The sequence below is a fragment of the Ambystoma mexicanum genome, chromosome 6p, assembly GCF_040938575.1.
Source record: "Ambystoma mexicanum isolate Mex_15411 chromosome 6p, UKY_AmexF1_1, whole genome shotgun sequence".
NCBI lineage: Eukaryota > Metazoa > Chordata > Amphibia > Caudata > Ambystomatidae > Ambystoma > Ambystoma mexicanum.
Genome location: NC_090935.1, coordinates 967,099,368 through 967,123,198, shown reverse-complemented (window position 1 = coordinate 967,123,198; position 23,831 = coordinate 967,099,368). Strand labels below are relative to the sequence as shown.

The following is a 23,831-nucleotide window of genomic DNA, read 5'->3' as shown; positions in this document are numbered from 1 at the left end:
GGGCAGATGAACATATCTAGAAGGTCCGGGTACCACGTCCTACTGGCCCAATCAGGAGCAATCAGGATAATGTATTTCCAGACTTCCTCGACCTCCCGATGACAAAAGGAATGACTGGGACTGGTGGGAAAGCATATCCGAGTTGAAATTTCCAGTCCACTACAAACACGCCCGAAGAGCTCCTTCTTGGAGTAAATTCCTTAGATTAGAACAAGTCACATTTCCTCTTGATACTGGATGCAAACTGATTCACTTGAGGGGTTCCCCAAAGGGCAAAGATCTCCTCAAGGACTTCCTGAACCAACTCCCATTTGTGGGAGATCTACCTGCTCAGATCGCCCGCCGTCTCTTCTCCGGCTATTCGGCCACAGAAGCGGTATTATCGGGAAGACGTACCGGATGCTTGTCGGGCGAAGAATCAGAGAATGAGGAACGATGGCTTAGTTTCTTCAACTTCTTTGAAGAGGAAGCGTGTCTGGAACCACTCATGGTCCATGACTGTTTGGAATGGTGAGATCGTTTCTTGGGCCTTTCTGGAAACTTGTGTCTGTGTTACGCTCACCTGGTCTCTGCGGGGGGTGTTGGGGCACAGTTGGAGCCCTCCCTGGACTTGGCTCCCCTGGATCAGCCTTTTTCCCAGCTGCCGTAGTGTGGACTGCTCTGGTTGCTGGCACTGCCCCTGAGAAAATACGAGAGGTAGTGAGAAGAACAAGTTACTCTCTTACCTGGTAACGTTCTTTCGATGGGATGGTCCAACGACGTATTACATATCTATGACAGTAATTACCACAGCTGTGCTGCTTTGGAAAAACGGCGTTTGCGGCCTGTGTCGATGCCTTCGTCGATACGTTGTACTCGAGGGCCTCCGTCGAGCCAACGTCACTGGATGTTACAAGTAGGACGAACGACGCCCGTAGCCTCAGTTGTAGTTTTTTCCCCAGAACGTGTGGCACCAAACCACTGCAGTATGACCATAGAAAGCCTTGCGGAAACGTAAGCTGCAATCGCATAAGAAATTCTATAGCAGGGCAGGTAGGGAGGGAGCGATATGGAATAAGTCGTCGGACCATCCCATCGCAAGAACGTCACCAGGTAAGAGAGTAACTTGTTCTTCGAGGGGATTGGGTCCTCCGACGTATTCCATATCTATGACAGACTCCCAAAGCAGTATCAACGTATGGAGGAGGGAAAAGAATTTAGAAATGTTGAATTCCCAATCAAATCGCACAGTAAAGGACCGCCTTGCCAAAGGCCAGATCCTGCCCATGGATAGAATCAAGGGAGTAGTGTCGTACAAAAGTATGGACCGAAGCCCATGTGGCTGCTTCACAGATGTTACGAATAGGAACACCCCTCTGCAGGGCAGTAGAGTCAGCCACACCCCTAGTAGAATGGGCCTGCAAGCCTACCGGAGGGTCCTTACCCGCCAGGCGGTAACATTCAGCAATTGCCAAGAAAATCCATCTAGACAGTCTGCTTAGTCACAGCTTCTCCCAAGCACTTTCCAGCGTAACCAATAAAGAGCTGATCACCCACTCTGACCCGGGACATGCGTGAAATGTAGGAACTTAAAGCTCTCCTAGGATCCAACCTATGGAGCCTCTCCTCTTCCTTACCAGGGTGTGCAGGAGGATAAAATGCCGGAAGAACAACCTTCTGGCTTAAATGAAATTCCGACACCACCTTCGGAAGAAAGGAAGGACGAACTCTAAGGACAACCCTGTCCTTATGAAACACAGTGAAAGGTGGCTTAACTGAAAGTGCCTGCAACTCACTCACTCTGTGAGCGGAAGTGACCACAACTAAAAACACAGTTTTAAGGGTTAACAGCCTCAAAGGACAAGAATGTAAAGGCTCAAACGGAGCACCAATAAGGAATTTCAGAACAAGGTTCAAATCACAACCAGGCACCTGGAAAGGTGACGGCGGACACACATTAGTGAGTCCTTTGAGAAACTGAGAAATTAAAGGAATTTTGAAATACGAACACTCCTCAGACGAGTGCTTAAATCTAGACAGCGCCGCCAGGTAACCCTTAACAGTACCCACTTTCAGGCCCCTGTGGGCCAACGAAAGCAAAAAAGACAGAACCACAGCAATGTCACATGAAAAAAGGATCCACATTCTGAACCCTGCACCAGTCGCAGAACTTTCTCCAACGGCAACGGTACAGGGACTTAGTCGCCGGCCGTAAGCCACACCTCCATCACATCTTCAGGGAGGTCCCAATCCTTGTACCTCAACCTTTCAGAAGCCAAGCGTGAAGGTTGAGGGACCTGACCTCTGGATGGAGAACCTGACCCCCCCCCCACTCCCGTGAGAGCAGATCGTCTCGATAGGGAAGACGACGTGGAGGGAGATGGACAAGTTGTGAAGGTCCAGGTACCACGTCCTCCGGGCCCATGCCCGAGCAATGAGGATCATCCGGGAACCGACCCCCCTAGCCTCTGCAGCACTTGTGGGATGATGGGGACTGGAGGAAACATGTATAGCAGTGGGAAGGACAACTCCACCACAAACGCGTCTCCTAAGGCTCCTTTTGGAGGACATTTCCGCGAGCAGAACCTTTCACAATTCCGGTTGACACTGGAGGCGAAGAGATCCACTTGAGGGGTCCCCCAAAGGGCGAAGATCTCCAGGAGAATCTCCTGAGCCAGCTCCCACTCGTGAGAGATCGCTCTCTGCCTGCTCAGAGCGTCCGCCGTCTCGTTTTCATCTCCGGCCAGATGAACTGCCTAGATCGAAACATCCTGCTGAATGGCCCAGAACCCGAGCTGCATCGCCTCCCTGCACAGAGGAAGTGACCCTGCGCCGCCCTTTTTGTTGAGGTAGTGCATGGCCACTGTGTTGTCCGTCAGAATCAGGACATTCTTCCCTCGCACAGTCGGCAGAAAAGCCTTCAGGGCAAGCCTGACGGGCCGCAGCTCCAACAGATTGATATGGAGCCTGGACTCAGACGGAGACCAACGACCGCTGACTGTCAACTGGTTGGCATGAGCTCCCCATCCTGTGAGGGATGCGTCCGTCACAATCCCCCCCCCTCATCAGATTGCCTTCAATGGCCCACCACAGAAGGTCCTGGGCGACCGAGGGCAGCACCTGAACGGGGTCTGACATCCTGCCGGAGGTCTGTGACCACTGGAGCTTGAGGGCCCATTGCAGAAATCTCATCCGCAACCTGGCCTCTGGCACCAGAAGAATGCAGGATGCCATGAGGCCGAGCAACCTCAAGAACTCGAACGCCGGGAGCGTCTGGGCAAGTTGAAACTTGTGCACCATCTGCTGAATTTGAAGAGCCCTCACCTGGGGAGGGAAACACTGCCCCAGGGATGTGTAGAGCACTGCTCGGATGTACTGGAGTCACTGTGTTGGCGTCAAGTGGGACTAAGTTCAGGGAGAAGCCCAGCTTGTGAAGGGAGTGGCAGGTGACGGACAGATGATCCAGGACCTGCTCGGGTGAGCGTGCCCTGATCAACCAATCGACCAGGTAGTGGTAGACGTGAATCCCCCTTTCCTGAGATACGCTGCCACCACCACCATGAGCTTGGTGAAGACCCTCGGGGCAGAGGTCAATCCGAACGGCAGGACCCAAAACTGAAAGTGCAAGTCGCCAACCACGAACCTCAGGTATGTCTTGTGCTTTGAATGGATCGGCACATGAAAATAAGCGTCCTTGAGGTCGAGAGACACCAACCAGTCCTGAAGTAGAAGGGCCTGGAGGATTTGAGAAAGAGTAACCATCTTGAACTTGTCCTTCCTGAGGAGTTTGTTCAAACTGCACAAGTCCATGATGGGTCTCAATCCCCCGTCTTTCTTCGAAATCAAAAAATAAGGGGAATACCGTCCCTTGTTCCACTCCGCTACAGGCACCAGTTCTATGGCGCCTTTCTCCAGCAGGGATTGAATTTCCTGCGCAAGGAGCGGATCCAGACTCTTCAAAAGAGATTCCCTCGTGGATTGTCGGGAGGCCTCTGCCGGAAAGGAAGACAGTAGCCGTGGGCTATGATCTCCAGAACCCACACATCTGAAGTAATGGCACGCCACTCTACAAGATGCTGCACCAGCCTTCCCCCAACCGGCGAACCATGGGATACGGCCTCATGACTGAGCTGAAGCGGCTGCAGCATTGCCTGAGGGCAAAGAGGCAACTTCCCGAGTGGCCTTGGCACCTCGAGTCCCCCGTTTTCCACCTCTGGCACTCCTACGGTGGCCCCTTTGACTAGCAGCTCCTCTCGATTTACTAAAGGACGAGTAATATCGAAAGGAACCTCCCCTCCATTGTTGTCCCCTAGGACGAAAAGGCAGAGGTTGGTGAACTGCAGGGCTCAACGACTTTGCTGCAGCTTTGGAGGTCTGCAACCTCTCAAGGCTCTCGTCAGCCTTGCTGCCAAAAAGATGTTCACCATCAAAGGGCATGTTGAGGAGCCGAGCTTGCACATCAGGAGCAAACCCTGACTTACGCAACCACGCAAACCAGCGTATAACGGTGCTCACCGCCATGGACCGGCTGACGCAATCAACCATGTCCAGACCCGACTGAACTGACTAACACATGGCATCCTTGCCATCCTGAACGATAGCAAGAAAACCATCCCGTTCCTCCCCTTCGGGAATATGATCAGCCGCTAAGGAGATACAGTTCCACAGTGTGTGCGTGAAACGAGACAAGGCACAAACAGAGTTGGCAGCCTGAAGCGCCATACCCCCAGAAGAAAACACCATCGCCCAGCCGTCAAAACGTTTGTCGTCCCTATCAGGAGGGATGGTAGGGTACGACGGCTGCTTTGCGGGGGCCGTAGCCGCCTGCACCCCCAAACTCTCCAGAGTGGGGTGCGTGGTCAAGTAGCAGGGGTCGCCACTGGCTGGGCGATATTTCTTCGGCAAGGACGTGCCCACTGCCGGGAGACTCTCCGGAGAAGTCCAAGTCGCAGCCACCCTTCTCTGCAAGGCCATATGGAATGGCAGTACCGGGTCAGTTGATGGACCTTGGTTGAGGATATCAGTCAGATCATCCTGCTGAAAATCCCCAGGGGGGTGGTGGGGGGCAGACCACCCCAGGTATTCCATGACCCTCGACATCAGGCGCCGGTAAGAGGAGTCGGCATGCGTGCCAGGCTCAGGCCTACCAAACTCCACCTCCGGAGAGGTGTCCAGCCCACTGGCATCGTGCAACGACTGGCGCAGGTCCTCAGGTTGGCTATGACCAGAAAGGAGGCCATCAGGAACCTCACCTTCCTCAGACCCCTCATCCACCTCAGAAATATAATCCAGAGGCTGGAAAGAGGGTGCAGAAAAAGGAACAAAGACATGTTTAGCCTTGGCCAGAGCCTTTCTTCTGGGGGGGGGGGGGGGGTTCCACTGTGCCACGGGGTACCTCTGACAAAACCGCCTCGAAAGGCGCTGACGGAATCGGCATTGAGCGCGGCGCTGACAGCTTCGACACAGGCCTTGAGGGCGGAGCCCCGAGCGTGTCTCTCCACAGCCTGGGCGCCGATGGCATAGACGACTTCCTCTGAGGCAGAGCCTCGAGAGAGTCCGTCAACTACCTCGGCGCTGGTTCTTGCGGTCGTCGAGGACCGGGACCTGGAACAGGCATGCCTAGAGCGACCATCCTTGTCAGACCGAGACCTTGAAGGCACCCGGTGGTTGTGATGACTGCTCGAGCCCGAAGGCAGATGAGCGGTGTCTCTAGCACGGCCACAGCCGGCGTCCTCAGCAGGCACGGACGGACCGGAGCCCTGCGATCAAAAAATCGCCAACATCTCCTTGCGGAAGGAATCCCATTCCTCAGGAGTGGAATGCTTGTTGGGCCAAGCAACCCGTCGACGGGCGGAGTCCTCAGACGAGGAAGGCGACCTGTGACAGCGCTTCCTGGAGTGCCTCGAAGAGGCAGAGGAACGGCGGGACCGACTCCCAAACCGAGAACCGCCGGACTCACGACGACGAGGCGGAGAGTCGCCCCTCGAATCATCTGTCGGAAGAACAGTGGAACGCGACTTCCGGGGCTTGGCCACCTTACCGACCGACAGCTTCTTCTTACGCTCCCGCAAGGCCTTCGATGTGAGAGATTGGCAGTCGACACAGTCATCCGTATCATGGTCCTCCCCGAGGCACCAGAGGCAAGCGTTGTGCGTGTCTGTCAGCGGCACCTTGGACCCGCACACCCGACACTTCTTAAACCCGGACCGCGGGGTGGAAAAAGCCAAAGACATCATACAATATTCAATGAAGAAACAGGTTAGAAGAACCGAAGGAACAGGATTCAGTAGAATCGAGGCGCGCCGAGATCTCCGAAGCGAACACGTTCATGGAAAAAAACGGAACTGAGGCTACGGGATTCGTGCGTCCTACTTCTAACATCCGGTGATGTCGGCTCAACGAGGCCCTCGAGGACGGCGTATCGACGTCATCGACGCAGAAAGATTTTCCGAAGCAGCACAGCCGTGGTAATTACAGTCATAGATTTGGAATACGTCGGAGGACCCAATCCCCTCGAATGCTGTGGTTGGATCGCGATTCCTCTCGAACCCTTCGTTCCAGAACGAGGTGAGCATGCGTTTACCCATAAAGTCTCACCTGTTTTCTTGTAAGGCTGAGCTCTCCGTCCTGCTTCTCATCAGCAGGGGCGCCGTTGATGGACCTAGTTGCGCCACAGGTCCGTGTGCGTGGCGGCCCAGACCGGCTGTGACCGAACCACTTTGAAGGGAAGTGTTTGTAACAATGATTATTGTCCGTATCCTTTTGCAATGTCTTTTGCCAATGATTAATTGTCCAAAACTCTTGCAATGTCTTTTGCCAATGATTATTGTCCGTAACCCTTGTAATGTCTTTCCAATGATTATTGTCCATAACTCTTGTAATGTCTTTTCTCTCCCCAATAGGTGTGAAGATGGCCATGTGGAGTCGCAGTGTTGTAGGCGAGTCCTGATGGTGCCGGAGGGGATTGCGAGGTTCCCAATTAGCAGGTAAGTGGAATTCCAAGGTTGTACGCAAGGCTTATGTGTTGCGCGACCAAGAATAAAATATTTAATGCAGTCTCTAACCTTGTGTGTTCCTTTTCTCTTGCAGGAATGGCCTGGCGGCGTTCGATGGAGAGCGGCTTATCCGGAGACCTGCCGGCGATCACTGGATGGAAGAATCCGGGAGAATGCTGGGAAGACTTCTGCGTAACTAGATGTCCAGAACAGGTGAGTTTCCGGCCCGACTGCAATGACAATGGGAATCAGGTAAGCTGCGATGTACTGCAGGCGATGGGATTACAGAAGCAGGTAAAATGCGCGTCTGGTGGTGGAGTTGCTGGAGTCAGGTAAGCTGCACGTCGAGCGATGATGTTGCTGAAAGCAGGTAAGATGCGCTCTGAAGATGCTGTGTCGGAATCAGGTAAGCAACGCTTCAATCGATGGTGTGGCTGGATTCAGGTAGGTGCGCACTGAAGATGATGTTCTGGAACCTGATGAGATGTGTGCCGAGATGACAAGCTGGAAATGGGTAAGATTGATTCAAGCGACAGTAAGCGTTACGCTGCAGAAAGCAGACTAACGCAAAGGGCATGCATGCGGGTAGGGCTGGCTTAAATAGCCTGGCCCCAGCCACTCCCATTAGCCCGGCCTAGTGGCTCCACCTTGCTCCTCCCAGAGACTTCTGCACATGCCCTCCAATGATTCCTAATGGCCACGGCCGGCCAGGATGCACGTGCCCTAGACACTAAGTGTGCAGAGCAAATTTTCTTATGAGCCGGGCGCCAAAGGCGCCAAGATTGGGTCCATTCGGACCCTTTGAATGGTAAAGGTAGTGGCCCTTGACCAGTGGCCATGACACTCCGGTGGAGCTTCTACCTTCGGACGACCTAAGACAGACTTGGAAACCGACCAACATAGGGTGAGCTTCTCTTCTAAGGCATTGCTGGTCATCAATTGGAAAGAGCCATACCGGATGACTTCATTTTCTTCACCAAGGCACCAGACACAAATCCTGCGAGGATCAGTGATCAACACCTTCAAATCACAGTCTGCGCATCTCTTGAAGCCTGTCTTTGGCGAAGACATAGTGAAGATTTTACTCAAAAGTATAGACGTTAGTTGAGAGATTTGACGAGGCGAGTCAAACCATTCCAAGAGCTTTCTGTGCATGCAGAAAAATGGAACTGAGGCGACAAGCGCTGTGCGTATCATTTATACCATCATCAACGTCATGTCTGAACACAGGAATTGTAACCGTCGAGTGATATGGATGCTGCACAGCACCCTCTGCTGTCAAAAAGGTTTCTTAGACTGCAAAGCAGGATACGGATATATAATCAAGATGAGGAATCTGTGGGAGGACACAATCCATTTGGGAGGACACAATCCATTTGAAAGGTCTTAGTACCTCAAGACTGCCCACCCCAAAACGCTAGGAAAACTCAAAGTTGAGGAAATGATCAAACCTGCATTTTCTGATGAAGTGGATAAGAAGCTAGAGTATTGGATGTGCACCCAGTCTAAGGCCAGGAAAAACCTGCACAGTGCTGGTCTTGATAAATATACAAATAGAAAACAATATTCTATCTCGAGAGTGGATTCTTTGTGCAGCCACGGAGTAAGGATAGTCAAAAGTATACTACTTTCACACTCAGGTTCACACTACACACTCACTAAATTACCTCATGGGTACACAAATTCCCCAAGGTACACTTTCAAGCATGATCCAAAGTCTTCACGCAGATATCTAAAAAATATTGGCAATATGATGACTGTATATATGTTACTGATGAGAATGTATAAGAAAATCCTACACAGATGGCATTTGAAAGGCAACCTCCGGAATTTCAAAAAGTCAAAATTGCACATGGCGTAGTTCACTTTCGAGGCTTTATACTCACAAGATCTTGAAAAATCTTGCAACTACACAGACAGCAGCAGGCTTTGTTAAGGTTGCTAAATTATGGCAGGGCATATGTTCCAAATATTGTAGCCTTAATCACACAATTTAGACAAACTTCTATGAACTGGAAAGAAAGAGCGCACATTTAAAGGAAAACATCAGAAAACTGTTTGAGGAGTGGTTTTATGGCATTTTCTTGACAGTATAAATGTAGGCCAGAGTCAGTTGAATATATTAGTCTGAAAGTTACCTGGGGTAAGCAATATTTAATGTGGATACTTTGCCCTAGAAGGTGTGCTCTGTATAAAAGATTCCAATGTAAGCTTTTACCCTTAGCTAGTTTGGTTGCAAAGTGGGATAACTAAATCCTACCTTTTTCAGTTTTCCCAAATCAAAATGAAACTAATTTTTTTTTTGCATACCCGTCATATTTACAAAAGTTATAAAGCAACATGCTTCGTACAATTAATAATGTCTAAAAGATGTGAGTATGTATTTTAAAGTCTCAAATGTATGAGGGGGGTCTTGGAGTTTGTTACATTTTAAAATGCTGCATGGCGGAAGAATGAAATTGTGATGAAATTTGCACACCCATTTGTGGTTTTCAATTATGTATTTTTTAAATGTATGAGTGTACTTCTTATGTTATGCTTTGATGGATATTACTTTACTTCATTGCATTTGTAATGCGCAACCAAGGGACCCAAAGGCTTAAGGGCGCACAAGCAGGAGACAAACAAGTACATATAAAACAAAAAGTTACAAGAACCTAGACCAGTGAAGGACCTACATATTTAGATTAATTGAAAAGAGTACAAACGAATAGCATTGCTTTTCATTTTTATGATTTTTAATATTTAATCTTTATCCAAAGAAAGCCAAATCGAATGTGCACAGCACTGAAAATGTGTTTGTCAGACAAACACCAAAGAACATACAGTGAGGTCACACCTTGGGTGGGGACCCCTAAAAGACAGATGCCACTTCAACAAATTGGGAAGGGAGTAGGTGTCCCTCACAACGTTCTTATAAGCCACCACCACCAAGCAGGTGCGAGAAGTGAAGGCTTGTCCCCAACATTGCACGTATACCTGAGACCAAATAAATTGACACACCCCGCTAGGAAATGAGACTAAGAATAATTGCCAGTGAAACAAATTTATATAAGATAAATGCAAGCAGGGAACTCTGCAGCCCAAGAGCACGAGCAAACAAACTTTGCCAAACAATATACAGACAGCACCTTATGAACCAAAATAACATCACGAGTGATGTAATGACATACAGTATGAAACCGTTTCAATAGGTCGGCCCCCATGGCACAGCATGCTCTGTAGGTGATGTCAGGCTACAATGGGCTGCTGTGTCAGAGTCCATCAGGGAACACGTGGGTCCGCTGGGCTCATCTCTCTGGTGAAAGTCAGAGCAGTTCAAAAGGAGTCACATGGCTAACAAATCTAAGCTAAACACTAGACATTGGTTTAGAGAGAATAACGGTGGACATAAAAATCAGTGCATGAATGGGCCCTTTCAGAACCCCTTTAGCAGATACACCAGCATTCTGACCCCTGTACCCAGCGGTTCATAAAACAGTGCCCCGGCCCGAGCGCCTGCCCTGTGGGTTTTTGATCCACCTGATGCCTCATGATAGGGATGGACATGCATTTGGTTTAGGGAGGATATATTGGTATCTGAGATTAGGGCGATGGTGGGTGTTCCCATCTGGTTACTAAGAGGGGTTGGATTTGTATCTGAATCAAAAGATCAGTGGGGCCTGGGCTCAGTGGACTGTGGCCTAGTGCGGTGGGGGTCATGGGTGTACAGGCAGGTTTGTGGGCCTACGAGCTGGGGCCTGCTTCGGACACACACAGTGCAGTGAGCTCATCTGTTCTAGGAGGATACTAAATGTTACAACAATGAATGGCTGGACTTCCGTAAGAACAGGGCATGTGCGCAGCTGACAGGAGGTGGAGGTGGCCTGGGCCGTCTTTGCAAGGCGCAGGGCAGGGAAGAGACAATATCAGAGATCATTTTTGGGTCTAGAAAAAGATGGCGTCTGGTGTGTCAGAAAATAGGGTCTCAAGACCTTGATACAGGCTTGGTTACTAGTTTGCTTACTGCTGTTAGTGTGAATAATAGACGGGGTGTGGGGAGGAGTCTCCCCCTTTAGCATACACTGGATTTTATTCAGCGCGGGAACGGTGAGGGGGTGGAAAAGACCACGTCTCCCCCAACAGAAGATTTAACCAAAATTTCAAAAGAGGCCAGAGCAGACATGAAACAATAAACTGGGTTTAGCCCGCCCAACAAGGGGTTGATGTGCTTGTCCAGGTACCAAGAGAAAAGCAACCATTTGCTTTTGTATTGTTCCCTAGTAGAAAGACAACAGTCCACGATAACATCCAGATGTTCCTGTGACAACCCCCAAGTGTCTGAGATCAACTCCCTTAGGAACCAGGCTGACAAATGAAGAGATGGAGGGGAGCGGCACCACATCCCTCTCAGACCGAACGTTTCACACTCAGAAATAATGGAGGTGGGCAGTCTGATTGGAGGAGAATGTGCTAGCCTCTTCAGATCCAACTCCCAGAACCTACGTCCCACCACCTCTTTAGCAGTGTATGGGGAAGGGGAAAAAGGGGTGAACCTCATCAATGGTTACACCCCTTCCAGGAAATGGAGAGACAGCCCCCCCCCCCACACCACCCCCCCTGATGAATCCCTGAGTCCCTGCATAGACGACAGGCCAATCAGGGACTTTTTGAATTGTGGATGCATTCACTTCGACAAACAAGAGTGTGGAAAACTCTTGAACGAGATGGTCTGTAGATTTTTAGAGTGGGTACTCTGTGTCAAGTGCTAAAGAACTTGTCTATGAACAATCTAGTCATGCTTTGTTAACCAGGAAGAAAATGAATAAACCAATCTCATTAGTTTATGCTTCCAAATATTCAACAAAGGGCCTTAGAATTGAAAACATCATACGGAAACATTTGCCAATATTACCCCCAGGACACTGCATGCAAGATCACTTTTAACAATTCCCTGTATTTGCATACACAAGTAGTAAAAGGTTCAAAGATATGTTAGCAAAGAATTACATGAAAATTCAACGTATCCTTGTTTACAGTGCTTTAACTGCGGTTATGTTCTTAAAAGGCAATTTACTGTACCATCCATACCCAGGAGAGAAAATTCAATTAAGAGATTATGCGATCTGTGACTGTTGCAATGTTATTTGCAGCATCAAATGTACTTGTGAAAAGTACTATGTGGGACAATCTTCTAGAAAAAGAAAGTTGAGATGGAATGAACATATCGAGCCAACATAAGACCGGGAATCTGCAACCACCAGTAGCTACACTTTTGGAAGGCTCTCAAATTAAATTTCAGGCATTGGAAGTAATACATGAGGAGATGCATAATATGAATATTACTAGGACACTTAAAGAGACATATTGGATCGACCGCTTAAACTCATTGCCCTCAGGAGGGATGACTAAAGAATTAAGTTTCAACAGTTTTAAGTAAATTGTTTTATATTAGTCTATCTATTTTAAGGGTGTCAAAGGAGGATGCGGATACAAGGGTGGCATTTTTGTTGGCAAATACTTCTACTGAACAATAAAAGAAAACCCTTGGTATCCCCATCTTCTGCTTTAAACTAATACTTAAAGGGTCTGACAAAGTCAGTCGAAATTAATATCCACAGTCCTGTGTCATAACCTACTTCTGTCACTCAAACTACACCTAAAGAATAAGTCAACATAGTACCTTTCCCAGGAAATTGACTGCCTTCTCCTGGTGTTTGGTATGTATTACAAGCAATGTTCTTTGCATCTCTTTTGCTTATGTTATCTAGCAAAAAGGATACATGGGGGAATGACTCCCTTCTCCTGTTTTGTAATTCCAACAAATCCCGTGCACCAGTCACTTTCGGTACCAGGAGAATAACTCCCTTCTTCTGGCTTGCAGTTCCTACCCTTCAGTATAGTTCACACAAAAGCCAGGGGGAATGATTCCCTTCCCCTGGGGTCTCTTGATCAAAAAGGCTTTTAGCTTCTTCAATGTTCAGGCAAAGGAGAATGGCTCCCTTCTCCTGGTATTGGCAAAGACTGAGGTTCAGGTGGTCAGATAGCCTCCTGATCCTTCGCTCTGGGTGTCCTCCTTCTGGCCTGCATCTCTAGATTCCCTTCGGTCCCAGCAGGGAAGGTGAAAAACCTGGGTGTAGTCCTTTCCGCTTCCTGGTCTATGGACAATCAAGTAGCAGCGGTTTGTCAATCAGGTCACTTCCAGCTGAAAGTGCAACAGAAAGTACTTCCCATGATTCCTGCCTCTCTTCGTCTACAGTTGGTGGCAGCTATGGTGCTATCCCGGCTGGACTATTGCAATTCTCTATATCTGGCACAGCCGAAGGGGCTGATCCAGCACCTTCAAAACCTGGCAGCTTGCGTGGCAACAAGCACGCCCTATGGGGCCCACATTTCCCCTATGCTCCGGTCCCTTCACTGGCTCCCGGATGCTCAACGTATCAGATTCAAAGCGTTATGCATTGTCCATCGGACTGTGCATGCCGAGGGGGTAGATTTTCTCAGAACAAAGATCATCCGCTATTGTCCTGCATGTTTTCTAGGCGCTGCCTCTGCTGATCGTCTCTATGTGCCCTCCTACCGTCGTGTGCGGATTGGAGGCTGTGCCTTCTCTACAGCAGCAGCTCTGCTTTGGAATGGACTCGCGATACAGATTAAAAAGCTATCCAACCATCTGCCTTTAGGAAGGATGTTAGGACCTACCTGTTTTAAAATGGAGCTTCTTGATTCTGGCTCACCTTGTCATCTAGCACCAAGAAGTGACCGTGCGCTCGAGAAGTTGCTTTAACATAACATAGCGACGAGGAGGTTCGCCTCACAAGATCAATGTACGCTTCCCAAAGGGCATGTGGAGAGCCTCTCGAATCTGCCTCCCTTCCACACCTTGTGTCGCCTCCGGGTCTCTCATACCTCCCATTTTCTTCTTCGGGACGCCACCAGGGCTTCCTGGGACTGGGGCACATCTCTCTGTGTCTTCGGGCTTCTCTTTGACTTCTGCAGAACCGAGTCAGTCCTGCACTCTTCTGGTCTGCTCGGTTGTCTTCCTGCTTAGTGTTTGGGTCTGCTTCAGCTGGACCGACAGAGAATACCCATGGTCAGGCAACAATGTTTGAAACTCCCACTGCAGATGGCTTCCACACCTGCTGTCTCTCCCAGCTGGGCTTGACAAAGTCTTAGTTCTTCTCTTCTTATACAATGTTGGCAAAGTCCTGTTGTTCTTGATGGATTGATCTTCATACATCCTCAAGGCAACCTCGTGCCAACACTAGCACAGTTAGTAATCTTCATGTCTTCTGTGCTCTTTTTCATACAAGTACTTTCTGTAGGGGCAGTATCTCCTACACTACAGAAATACATGTGTCCACTTTCATGAGTTGTTTGACATGGAAGGGGGTTTGGGTGTGACATTGGCCAATGGGCTATAACCTAGATAATTGTCCTTATCCCAAGAGGTGGGGGATACTTCGTATGGATTGTTCATTTGCAGGTTTTCCTGAGTATGGAGTTCTGCCCAAAATGCATTGGACCAGTTGCAACATTATTCTGCCTGTGTTTTGTACATTATTAAGGCTCTCTGCAAATATTTAATACAAGAGGTCCTCCAGCATTAAACCACCCCTAGGGGGGCTTTTGGGTAGCGGCTGCACCTCCCTAACCTCATGGGAAAGGGCTCCTCTCGGGGGAGAAGTGGAGATACAAATTGTCACACTATATATTTGATACCAAGCACACAATTGTACATCATGAATTCAATTTCCTTTCGTTTGCCAGTAATGATACCATTTGCTTTTTAATTTGGTGGATATACTTTTTATATTTTCTTTATATTGTATTATGTCTATTTGGAGTTTACCATAGACATAATATAGTCTAGAAACACAAGACACCAAAAGAGTACTTATATTCACACTTGGGAGATTAGGGCACCCACTTTTTAAATGTTTTTGTAGGGCCTACCTGGCTCCACTAAAACCTCCTACACAGTATAGTCCACAATAATGTACTATAGGTACATCACATTTATTGTATTTACACACTAAAAAGGTAATTTCTGGCATTTAACGCTGCTTGAACTGCAATAGAATGAAGTCACTGAGTCAGTACATCCTCGCGGCTTTTGATTACAATGTGGCTGTTCAACAGTTGGAAGAGGAGGCAGGAGGTCAACCTCCTGCTGGTCTCAGGACTTCTTACAATCTCAGGAGGTGAGCATGTTTTACTTTAAGCCATCATTTACTAATAGATTGCAGATATATATATATTCACAGTTCTCTTTATAGAACAGAACCTTCTTCCACCATCAAATTGAGAGTTGCTAATTGCCAATAAAGTAGTCAATCACACTAGTCAGGTTTGACAGCCCAGTACATAAGATGTAGTCATCATTATGTAGTTTATTAACATTTTCAGCCATTGTGCAAAATATTGTCTTGTATTTGTTGTTTGTCATTGTTTTTGCGGTTTATGTAGATTTTATGGGTCTACTGAATGTGATGTCCTGCTTCGAAGTCTACGTTTACAACTTCATAGTAGACACCATCTTCACTTACTTAGTATGGATTGTTTAGTTGCAGGTTTTCCGGAGGATGGAGTTCCATTCAAAATGCATTGGACCAGTTGCAACTTTATTCTGCCTGTGTTTTGTACATATTACAAGCTCTCTGCAAATATTTAATATATATAGTGATTGACATATTGACATGGAGACAATTCTTCACATTTTACAAGTTTGATTTTAGAATGGATGGTTTGTCATCAAGGTTACGCCGGGACTCCATTTTCACAATTGCGCTCACTTCCCCGCCACCAGTGGAAATCTCATCTTGTAAAAAAGTCCTGAACCACATAAGAAAGGAAACGTACATGGATGTCATGCCAAACATGCACACTGGATCATGAAATGTAAAAAGTAAAACTATACAAAATTACTGAGCCCACCCGTGACGGCAACCTGCAGGCAGGCCCCGACTTCTATCCCCCACCAGTGATGGCAACCTGCAGGCAGGCCCCGACTCATGCCCCCCCCCTCTCCCACCCGTGACGGCAACCTGCAGCCAGGCCCCGACTTATATCCCCCACCAGTGATGGCAACCTGCAGGCAGGCCCCAACTCATGTCCCCCCCTCTCCCACCAGTGACAGCAACCTGCAGGCAGGCCCCGACTCATGTCCCCCCCCGACCCCCACCAGTGACGGCAACCTGCAGGCAGGCCCAGACTCGTGTCCCCCCCACCCCCACCAGTGACGGCAACCTGCTAATGATAGGTAAACAGTTAATTTGGACTTTGTTCTTTTTCATTACATGATAACTAATATTTTGGGCGAAACTGCATGAATCTGCAGGAGCCTTTTTTGCTTTTGATTTCACGTTAGAATGGAGCACCTATTTACAGACAGTCGCCTCCAGTCTGCTGAGGGCATCCACCTCCTGAGGGGGGAACCTCTGGGAATCTTCAGCATCTAAAGCGTTGCAAGAACCCCACACTGATGTAGAGACTACCAGAAAAGGAACCACCAGAGGGTGTGCCTTAAGGAGGGGGGAGAGTAAGAATACTTTCCTTCTTATGCTTTTTCACCTTGAAGAGTTTGCAAATATGGCGAGGAAGAGGTCTAGAGGCGATATCGTCCAACCGCTGAAGTCGATGAGCAAGAGAGCACAACACATCTCAATACTGCAGACTGCATAACTGGCTTTACCTGGCATAAGCGAGGGAACCAGATGGACACAAGGAAGACCATCTACAAGGAACAAGTTACTTACCTGTAACTATTGTTCTCCAGCATGGGACTGCCATGGATTCACATGCTCATGAATAGTCCCAGTCGTCAGGCTGGGAATCCTCAGTAATAGAAAACATCTGTTTCATTTCTGAACTCTATTTCTCCTAACAACCAATCACTGAGCTCTGGGTCATACTGCCCCCAGCCAATCACTTCCCTCTACCTAAGGCCCTCCTCAGGCAGCCATCTTCAGATTTGGTAACAGTTACAGGTAAGTAACGTGTTCCTTCTCTAGAATGGGGTCTGGCATGGATTCACATGCTCATGAATAAAGAATACATAGAAATACACACATGCACAACCACGGGAGGTGGCAAGGCTCACGGGAGGTGGCAAGGCTCAACAGAAGCAATCTCTTACCTCCTCATCAGGCTCACCTTCAAGTGAACAGGTTGTGCAGCACTGCACGGCTGACTCTGGACTCCTCCCTGGCATCACTGTCGACACAGTAGAATTTAGTGAAGGTGTGCGTCGACCTCCACGTAGCAGCTCTGCAGATGTCCAGCAGGGGCACACCAGACAGGAACGCCATTGTAGCAGCAATTGCTGTGGTGGAATGGGCTTTCGGACGGCCAGGCAGCGGTCGGTTGGCCAACCGGTCACAGTGGGTGATGCAGCCGGAGAGCCACCTGGAAATGGAAGCCTTGGACAGGGCCTTCCCATGGTGCACAGGACCACATTTCACAAAAAGTTTAGAAGTTTTCTGGAAATGCTTTGTGCGGGCCACGTAAAACCTCAGCGCTCGAGCCACATCCAGCAAGTGCAAAGTCCTTTCAGCTGGCGACAAAGGTGTTGGAAAAAACACAGGTAACACAAGGTCTTGTTGAGGTGGAATTCCAATGGAACCTTGGGCATGAAGGAGGGGTGCGTCCGCAGCACTACCCTCGTCTCGTGAAAAGTCAAGTAAGGCTGCTTGCATGACAGGGCCTGGATCTCACCTGCTCGTCTTGCAGAGGTGATGGCCACGAGGAAAGCGGTCTTCCATGACAGAAACTTGAGCAGAGCTGAATGCATATGTTTGAATGGGGATAGCCGCCAGATGAGCCTTAAATGGTGGCATAAGCAAGTCCGATTTAGCCAACGACAAATACGGAAGTACCCGAGGGGCAGTGACCCGCAGAGGGTTGATCTTCTGAGAAGGGCACCTAATTGCAAAGCTCTTCCATTTGTGTCCACAGCATTTTAGAGTAGATGACGCCCTGGCCTTGGCAAGAATCTCTTTGCAGTCCGCCGGAAGATTGTAGCCACCAAACTCCATTGCTGCAGAAGCCAGGCCTTCAGGTTCAGAGACCTCGGGTCGTGGTGAAGAATGGCGCTTCCTTCACTGGAGAGAAGATCCGCGACCACTGGCAGCGACGCTGACATGCTGAGAAGGTCCAGGTCCCACATCTGTCTCGGCCGCGCTGGTGCGACGAGGATCATCCTGCACCAGCACCGTCTGAGTTGATTGATGACTCGAAGAAGCAATGGCAAAGGAGGGAACGCATACAGAAACAGGCCTTCCCAAGGGAATGAGAATGCGTCCCCCATGTTCCCCGGCTGGGGGAACCTGCTGGCGAACCTCCGGCACTTGGTGTTCATCGCTGTCACAAACAGATCGGTCTGGGGATTGCTTCATTTGAGGAAAAGGTAGTCCACTTGATCCTTTCGAAACTCCCACTCGTGGCAAGAGCATAGCTCCCTGCTGAGGGAGTCGGCAACTATGTTTTTTACTCCTGCCAGGTGAAATGGAAAGAGGAACATCCCCCGGGCGACGACCCAGTGCCATAAGTCCTGCACCTCTTAGGGGGGCACCAGATCCCCAGCGCTCTCCAGCTCCCGGATGTAAAACATTGTGGTGGTATTGTCCGTGAAGACCCTCACCACCTTGCCCTTGAGGGACGGCAGAGCTGACCTGAGGGCCCAAAATACCACCTGTTGGACTTTGATGTGTAACGTCTTCTCCTCTGGTAACCACAGGCCTCTGGCGTTAAGACGGCTGGTGTGGGCTCCCCATCCTTCCAGGGAAGCATCCGTTGTGACTGTCTCCTGGAAATTCATGCCTCCGGATAGATTGGATTGCATACCCCACCACCTTATCGCTCGACGGAACTCCTTGTCGAGCGCAATCCTATCTTGGATGCCTCCGGACACCTGGACCCAATGGGTGTTGGGGAACTCCTGTAGCGGGCCCACCCGCAACCTGCAGAGTCGAATGAGGTAAATGCATGACGACATCATGCCGAGAAGAGACTTGATGGCCCTCACGGCCCTCACAATGGCGATCTTCAGTGCCAACAGCCGTTGCACCTTGCCCAGGATGGCCACTATCCTCTCCTCCAAGCATGACACTGTTGAGCCAGGATCCCAGGAACAGAGCAGGATTTGGCATAATTCACTGAGAACCCCAGATCCATCCATAGGTAGACTGTCCTCACTGTGTGGTCGACGGCGATGTCTCTTGATCTGGCCAGGAAGAGCCAGTCGTCCAAGCTCGGGTCCAGCAATGCAATCACATCAACAAAGTCAGACGACACCCCTCCAGTACCATTTCTCACCAACAGCTGTCATACACTAGTCTTCAGGACCAGTAATGTGTGTCAAGCAAGGACACAAACTCTAAAAATGTTGGGCGTCTAAGCTCAAATAGGTGGAACCCATTACAGAGCATGAGGCATTGGGAGAGAACAGCAGATACAGCACAGTTAAAAAATGGCTAGAATATTTTACATTTGCCACACTATATGCAAGCAGGAAGCCATTGTGAAGCTATAGGCATAGCAAGGTAAAATTTGAGACTGCACCAGTTACAAGAGAGAATATTTTGTAGTTCCACATTGTATACGATACAGGAAACCTTAGCAGCTGCATTGGAATAACTATAATGTCCTGGCACGACAAAAAGAGGCTGCGAAACACATTCTTAGACTATGTTAGAACAATGCAATACTGACCCCGTTTTCCAATTGTGCATTTTCAAATCTCTCACTTCCATACACCTTTTGAAATAACATCAGTCAATGTAGGAAACTAGTGGTGCCCCCACCTCAAGACTGCCTAGGCCTGACTTAACGGTTACATGGATTTGTGTACTGTTTCCAGACTGCTGGATTGCCAGCTTCCAGGAGGTTTATTCTTCAGAGAAAACAGCAATTCCAGAGCCTCACTCCATGCATGCTGTGCTTTCAGCCAAATAAATTTAAAATGTTCCTTTTTTTTTTTTATTAGTCTTGAGAATGATCAATGCTGTCGCTTTAGGTTTATAATAAAGAAGTCTGTCTTCTAGGAGTGTGATGGTGGCCTGGCAGTTGCTTGTGGTGATTCATCAAGGGTGAACGGATTAGCCACTAGTATGGATAGACATGGCATCCCAGTTTGTTGATTGGCAGCACTACAGCCATGCACTTGGTAAAGCCAGAGCGCTGACCAGTGTTTCGATTGAAGCAGCTTAAATTGTAGACTTCTTACTGTTCGTGGTGGATGAACTGCTTGCAGCTTGAGGTCTGTTGATATAAAAGTAGGCGCCCTCGAGACCCATTAGGGCCGAGTAGGGGCATGTGAAGATCCATGGTATGACCAGTTGTTAGGTGGTCACCCTTCATGCCAGTCAGAGTACCCTATGTTACAAGATGTCTCCATAGTAAGCTTATCCAGGAATCCTGTTGTCACAAGACTGGGGAGAAACAATACTAAAGGATTGGTCGAAGATCAACCTAGCTTCATATGTGCTACATTCTGTAGGTACAACGGGTGTACCGCTAGTGCCTATGTACAGAGTTCTGGGCACCTGTACTTGGTACCAGGTTCAGACTATTCCGTAAGCCTCTCTCTAGAAAAAGGGAAGAGAGGGGAAAAAAAAAAAAAAAAAAAAGGCTTCCACTCCTGGGAGAGAAAAGGCAAGCCCTCAGACAGTGTTAGCACAACTGGCTGCAGCTCATAAGTACATACAGATCTTGCACCCACTCTTCTGTGGCTGAACTAGAGGTTTATCACACAATAGAGATCTCCCATTGTAACAGGATAGCCCTCTACAGAATTTGCAGCTGAAGATACGAACGAGTGCTGCTCAGCCTTTAATTATGCAACATGTTCAAGGATTTGAAAACTATTTACAATTCGCTCATTAAAACAGATGTTTTCTGCAAGCCAAACGGAAAGAAGGGCATTTGATGATTATACAACTTCTCATTTACTACTTTGAGAGGAATCCGTTTGTTCAACAGTCTACGCCCTTCCCAAGCTGGGTATACTTAGTGAAATCCCTGTAGCACTGCCTTGTTCTTTGGATGTGTGTCCAAACTGTGAATGCAAGCATGCTGGGATGCTGGGTGGGAGTCAGGGACAAGGTTGAGTGGGTAGGGATTAAAGGAGAGTCTGCCTTACTCCCAAAGAGGCATGATTTACCGCACTGGTCACTTTAATAGGTGTTCTGGCTTTTCAGAAATGTTTTCACTTCAGGTGTACTTAACTCCTTTATCTAGCCTGGACACCATGCACATGGCATTGGTGCACTGTATACATAAAGGTAGCATATCATAAAGACATTGGGCTCTTATTCCATAGGGTCCTTCGAAAAAAGTAGAAGCAAACTTCTAAGGGACTAATCCTTTAGTTTTCCTCGAATTAGTGTGTGTCTAGGGGCGTGTTTCTTCAAAGGCCTGTAATTGGGGGAATATATCATTGAATATTAAATAAGCCAACCTCTTAAGTATATTAATGAAAAGAAAGCCATTAAAAAGTTGTCAAAACAGCATGATAAATTAGCACACATTACTCAAATATGCCTTCGAAATACAAGCAGCCAAAAGGAAAGGCAGTCTCAAAAGGATTCATAAATAGGTAGTAACATTTACCAGCAAAAAGATCTTCTCTGTCATCATGTAAAATTATATCTGCCGGTTTAGGGCCATTCGAAGGTGTACTGATGTCTTCTGTGGGTAAATTGGCTGGTTCTGGAGAGGATGGGCTGGACTGTAAAACAAGCAAATATAAGAAGAAAAAAAAACGTTAGCAGTACATTTGTTTGTACCCATGAAAGAAAAAACATATTGACCATGTTTAAGTATACAAGCAACACTACATGGAGAGGAAGCACCAGTGAGCGTCAGCATTTTCCATTTCCTACCTCCGATAGCAAAACAATGAACAGGGAAAGCTTATCGTGTGCTCGGTTATCTTCAAGGACGTGGAGTTTTTATTCACACTAAGCAGAAAGTTTCACATCACTTTGAAAATACACAACCAGCCTCCATATTTAGTTATCCAGTGACACATATTTAACTACACCAATGCAGATGGATACCAATAATTTAGAGACCAAATAACAGCGCAGTGTAAAATAGTAACGAACACTGTACATGTCGAGTTTTTTCTAAAGCGACAGAGAATAAGTGTACAACGCAATCTAAACATATGATAAAGTTGAGCTACGAATACAAATATTTAAACGCTCTGGATACGTATCTCACTATTGGCAATTCATTTCCTCCCCAACAAACACCATCCCTCCCCCACAAACAGAAGAACCAGCACAGTAACCTTGCTCATTCACAAAGCATATGTGTGCCGATTTGCTCTGAAAAAGATAGGGGTAAAGACAGGAAGAGATTGACACTCCAATAAAGATGAATGGGGAAAAGCAGCAGGCCCATTTACATGCGTTATGAGAAACGAGCTACACTCGATTCACAGTTTTCTGAATAGACTAGAAAGCTATTAGCTAACAAGTTCAAAGACCAATGTTAAAAATGTTAAAAATCACACTACAGTTCCAGCTAGAACAATCACAATATTCCCAATGGATACTCTTCATTTGGCAAGATCACTAAAATGTCAACTTTGGGGTAGCTAAAGGCCATGAATTGGTACCGAAAAGGTATTTATTAGAGGGCTTTTAGAATAAAGACAGCTCCACTAAAAGAGCAAATCTAAATAGGAGTACAGACATTGCCCTGCAGCGAGGCCATCAATTATGGCAGAAGGGTGCTATACAAGACTACTTACATTACATGTGGATCAAATCATTAAAGTGTTCTTAGAGGGCCTATACTAACCGTATACTCTCCGGACCCTTCTGGGAACCTATTTTGATGATGCCACCACAATGCCAAATGGCGATTTCAGGATACCACCAATTTAGGATTTTGCTTTCTTTTCCCATAAAAGTACATTCAAATCCAACCACCACAATGCTCTCAGAAAGGCTACTCCTGTCTTAAGGAAGTAGTAGGGTGTCTTCCTCATCTTCCTCAACGAATGCTGTAACCACACAGCCTACTTCTGTGGGACGCAAAATACCACCAGCTACAATGAAAGCAATAAAAGAGGCTGTTGATCCTTATCTTTGGAAGACAACCGTGCTCTGTAAATATTGCAATACACCACTCTGCAGGGGGGGAGCAATTTCAAAGTGCTTTCGAAGCTGTAATCAAGGAGCATGAGAAGCAGGGCCCTCTACCTTAGATTTGACACACGAGCAACTAGATTTGACACACGCCCAACATCTTCCCCTGTCCACCTGTCCCTCCACATGTGGGGTTGGTGCCCATTCTCCAATTTCCCTCCCTACCTTACTTTCTGGCCTCTACTGCAAAGAAAAGAAATGATAATAAAATATTTTCTATTATGCTAATGTCAATAATGGACAATTGTATACTAGAGAAAAAGAAAAAAACACAGAAAAAGATTTGTCCGAAATTCTTCTCTCTAGCATACAATCAACACCATAGTTTATAATTATCCACAGTCTTTGCCTTACCCTGTCTAGCCCATGCCGTATTAGAAAACCCAGATTGCACATGCATACCATCACACAAAACAGCCCTTCTACTCTTTTTAAAGTTATGTTTGTAACACTCCCTCATTGCCTGCTTTAAACCATTCACGCATATATACAGCAATCACTTTAAAAAAAACTCCATATACCCTACCAATATATTAAACTCTTACCCACCAACTGCTGCTTAATGTTCTACAAATCATTTGCATCTACATTTCCCATACTTGTACCAAAGCAAGTGTACATAGTGCTCCTATAAATGCACATATGCACTGTGCTGTGACAGAAGTGCATAAATAAAAGGGGCAGTACGGATGGACAAGTGCTTATGGTAGCCCAGGAG

The 23,831-nt window shown here is 47.7% G+C and overlaps 1 protein-coding gene across 1 annotated transcript in view; it reads right to left on the bottom strand.

Moving 5' to 3' along the window:
* Positions 1–23,831, bottom strand: part of SNX2 (sorting nexin 2) — a 625,746-nt gene that overhangs the window by 499,717 nt on the left and 102,198 nt on the right. Inside the window, exon 2 of the mRNA XM_069625578.1 lies at positions 21,564–21,681. Within this exon, the coding sequence (XP_069481679.1) occupies positions 21,564–21,681 (118 nt within the window). The remainder of the gene's footprint in view (positions 1–21,563; positions 21,682–23,831) is intronic.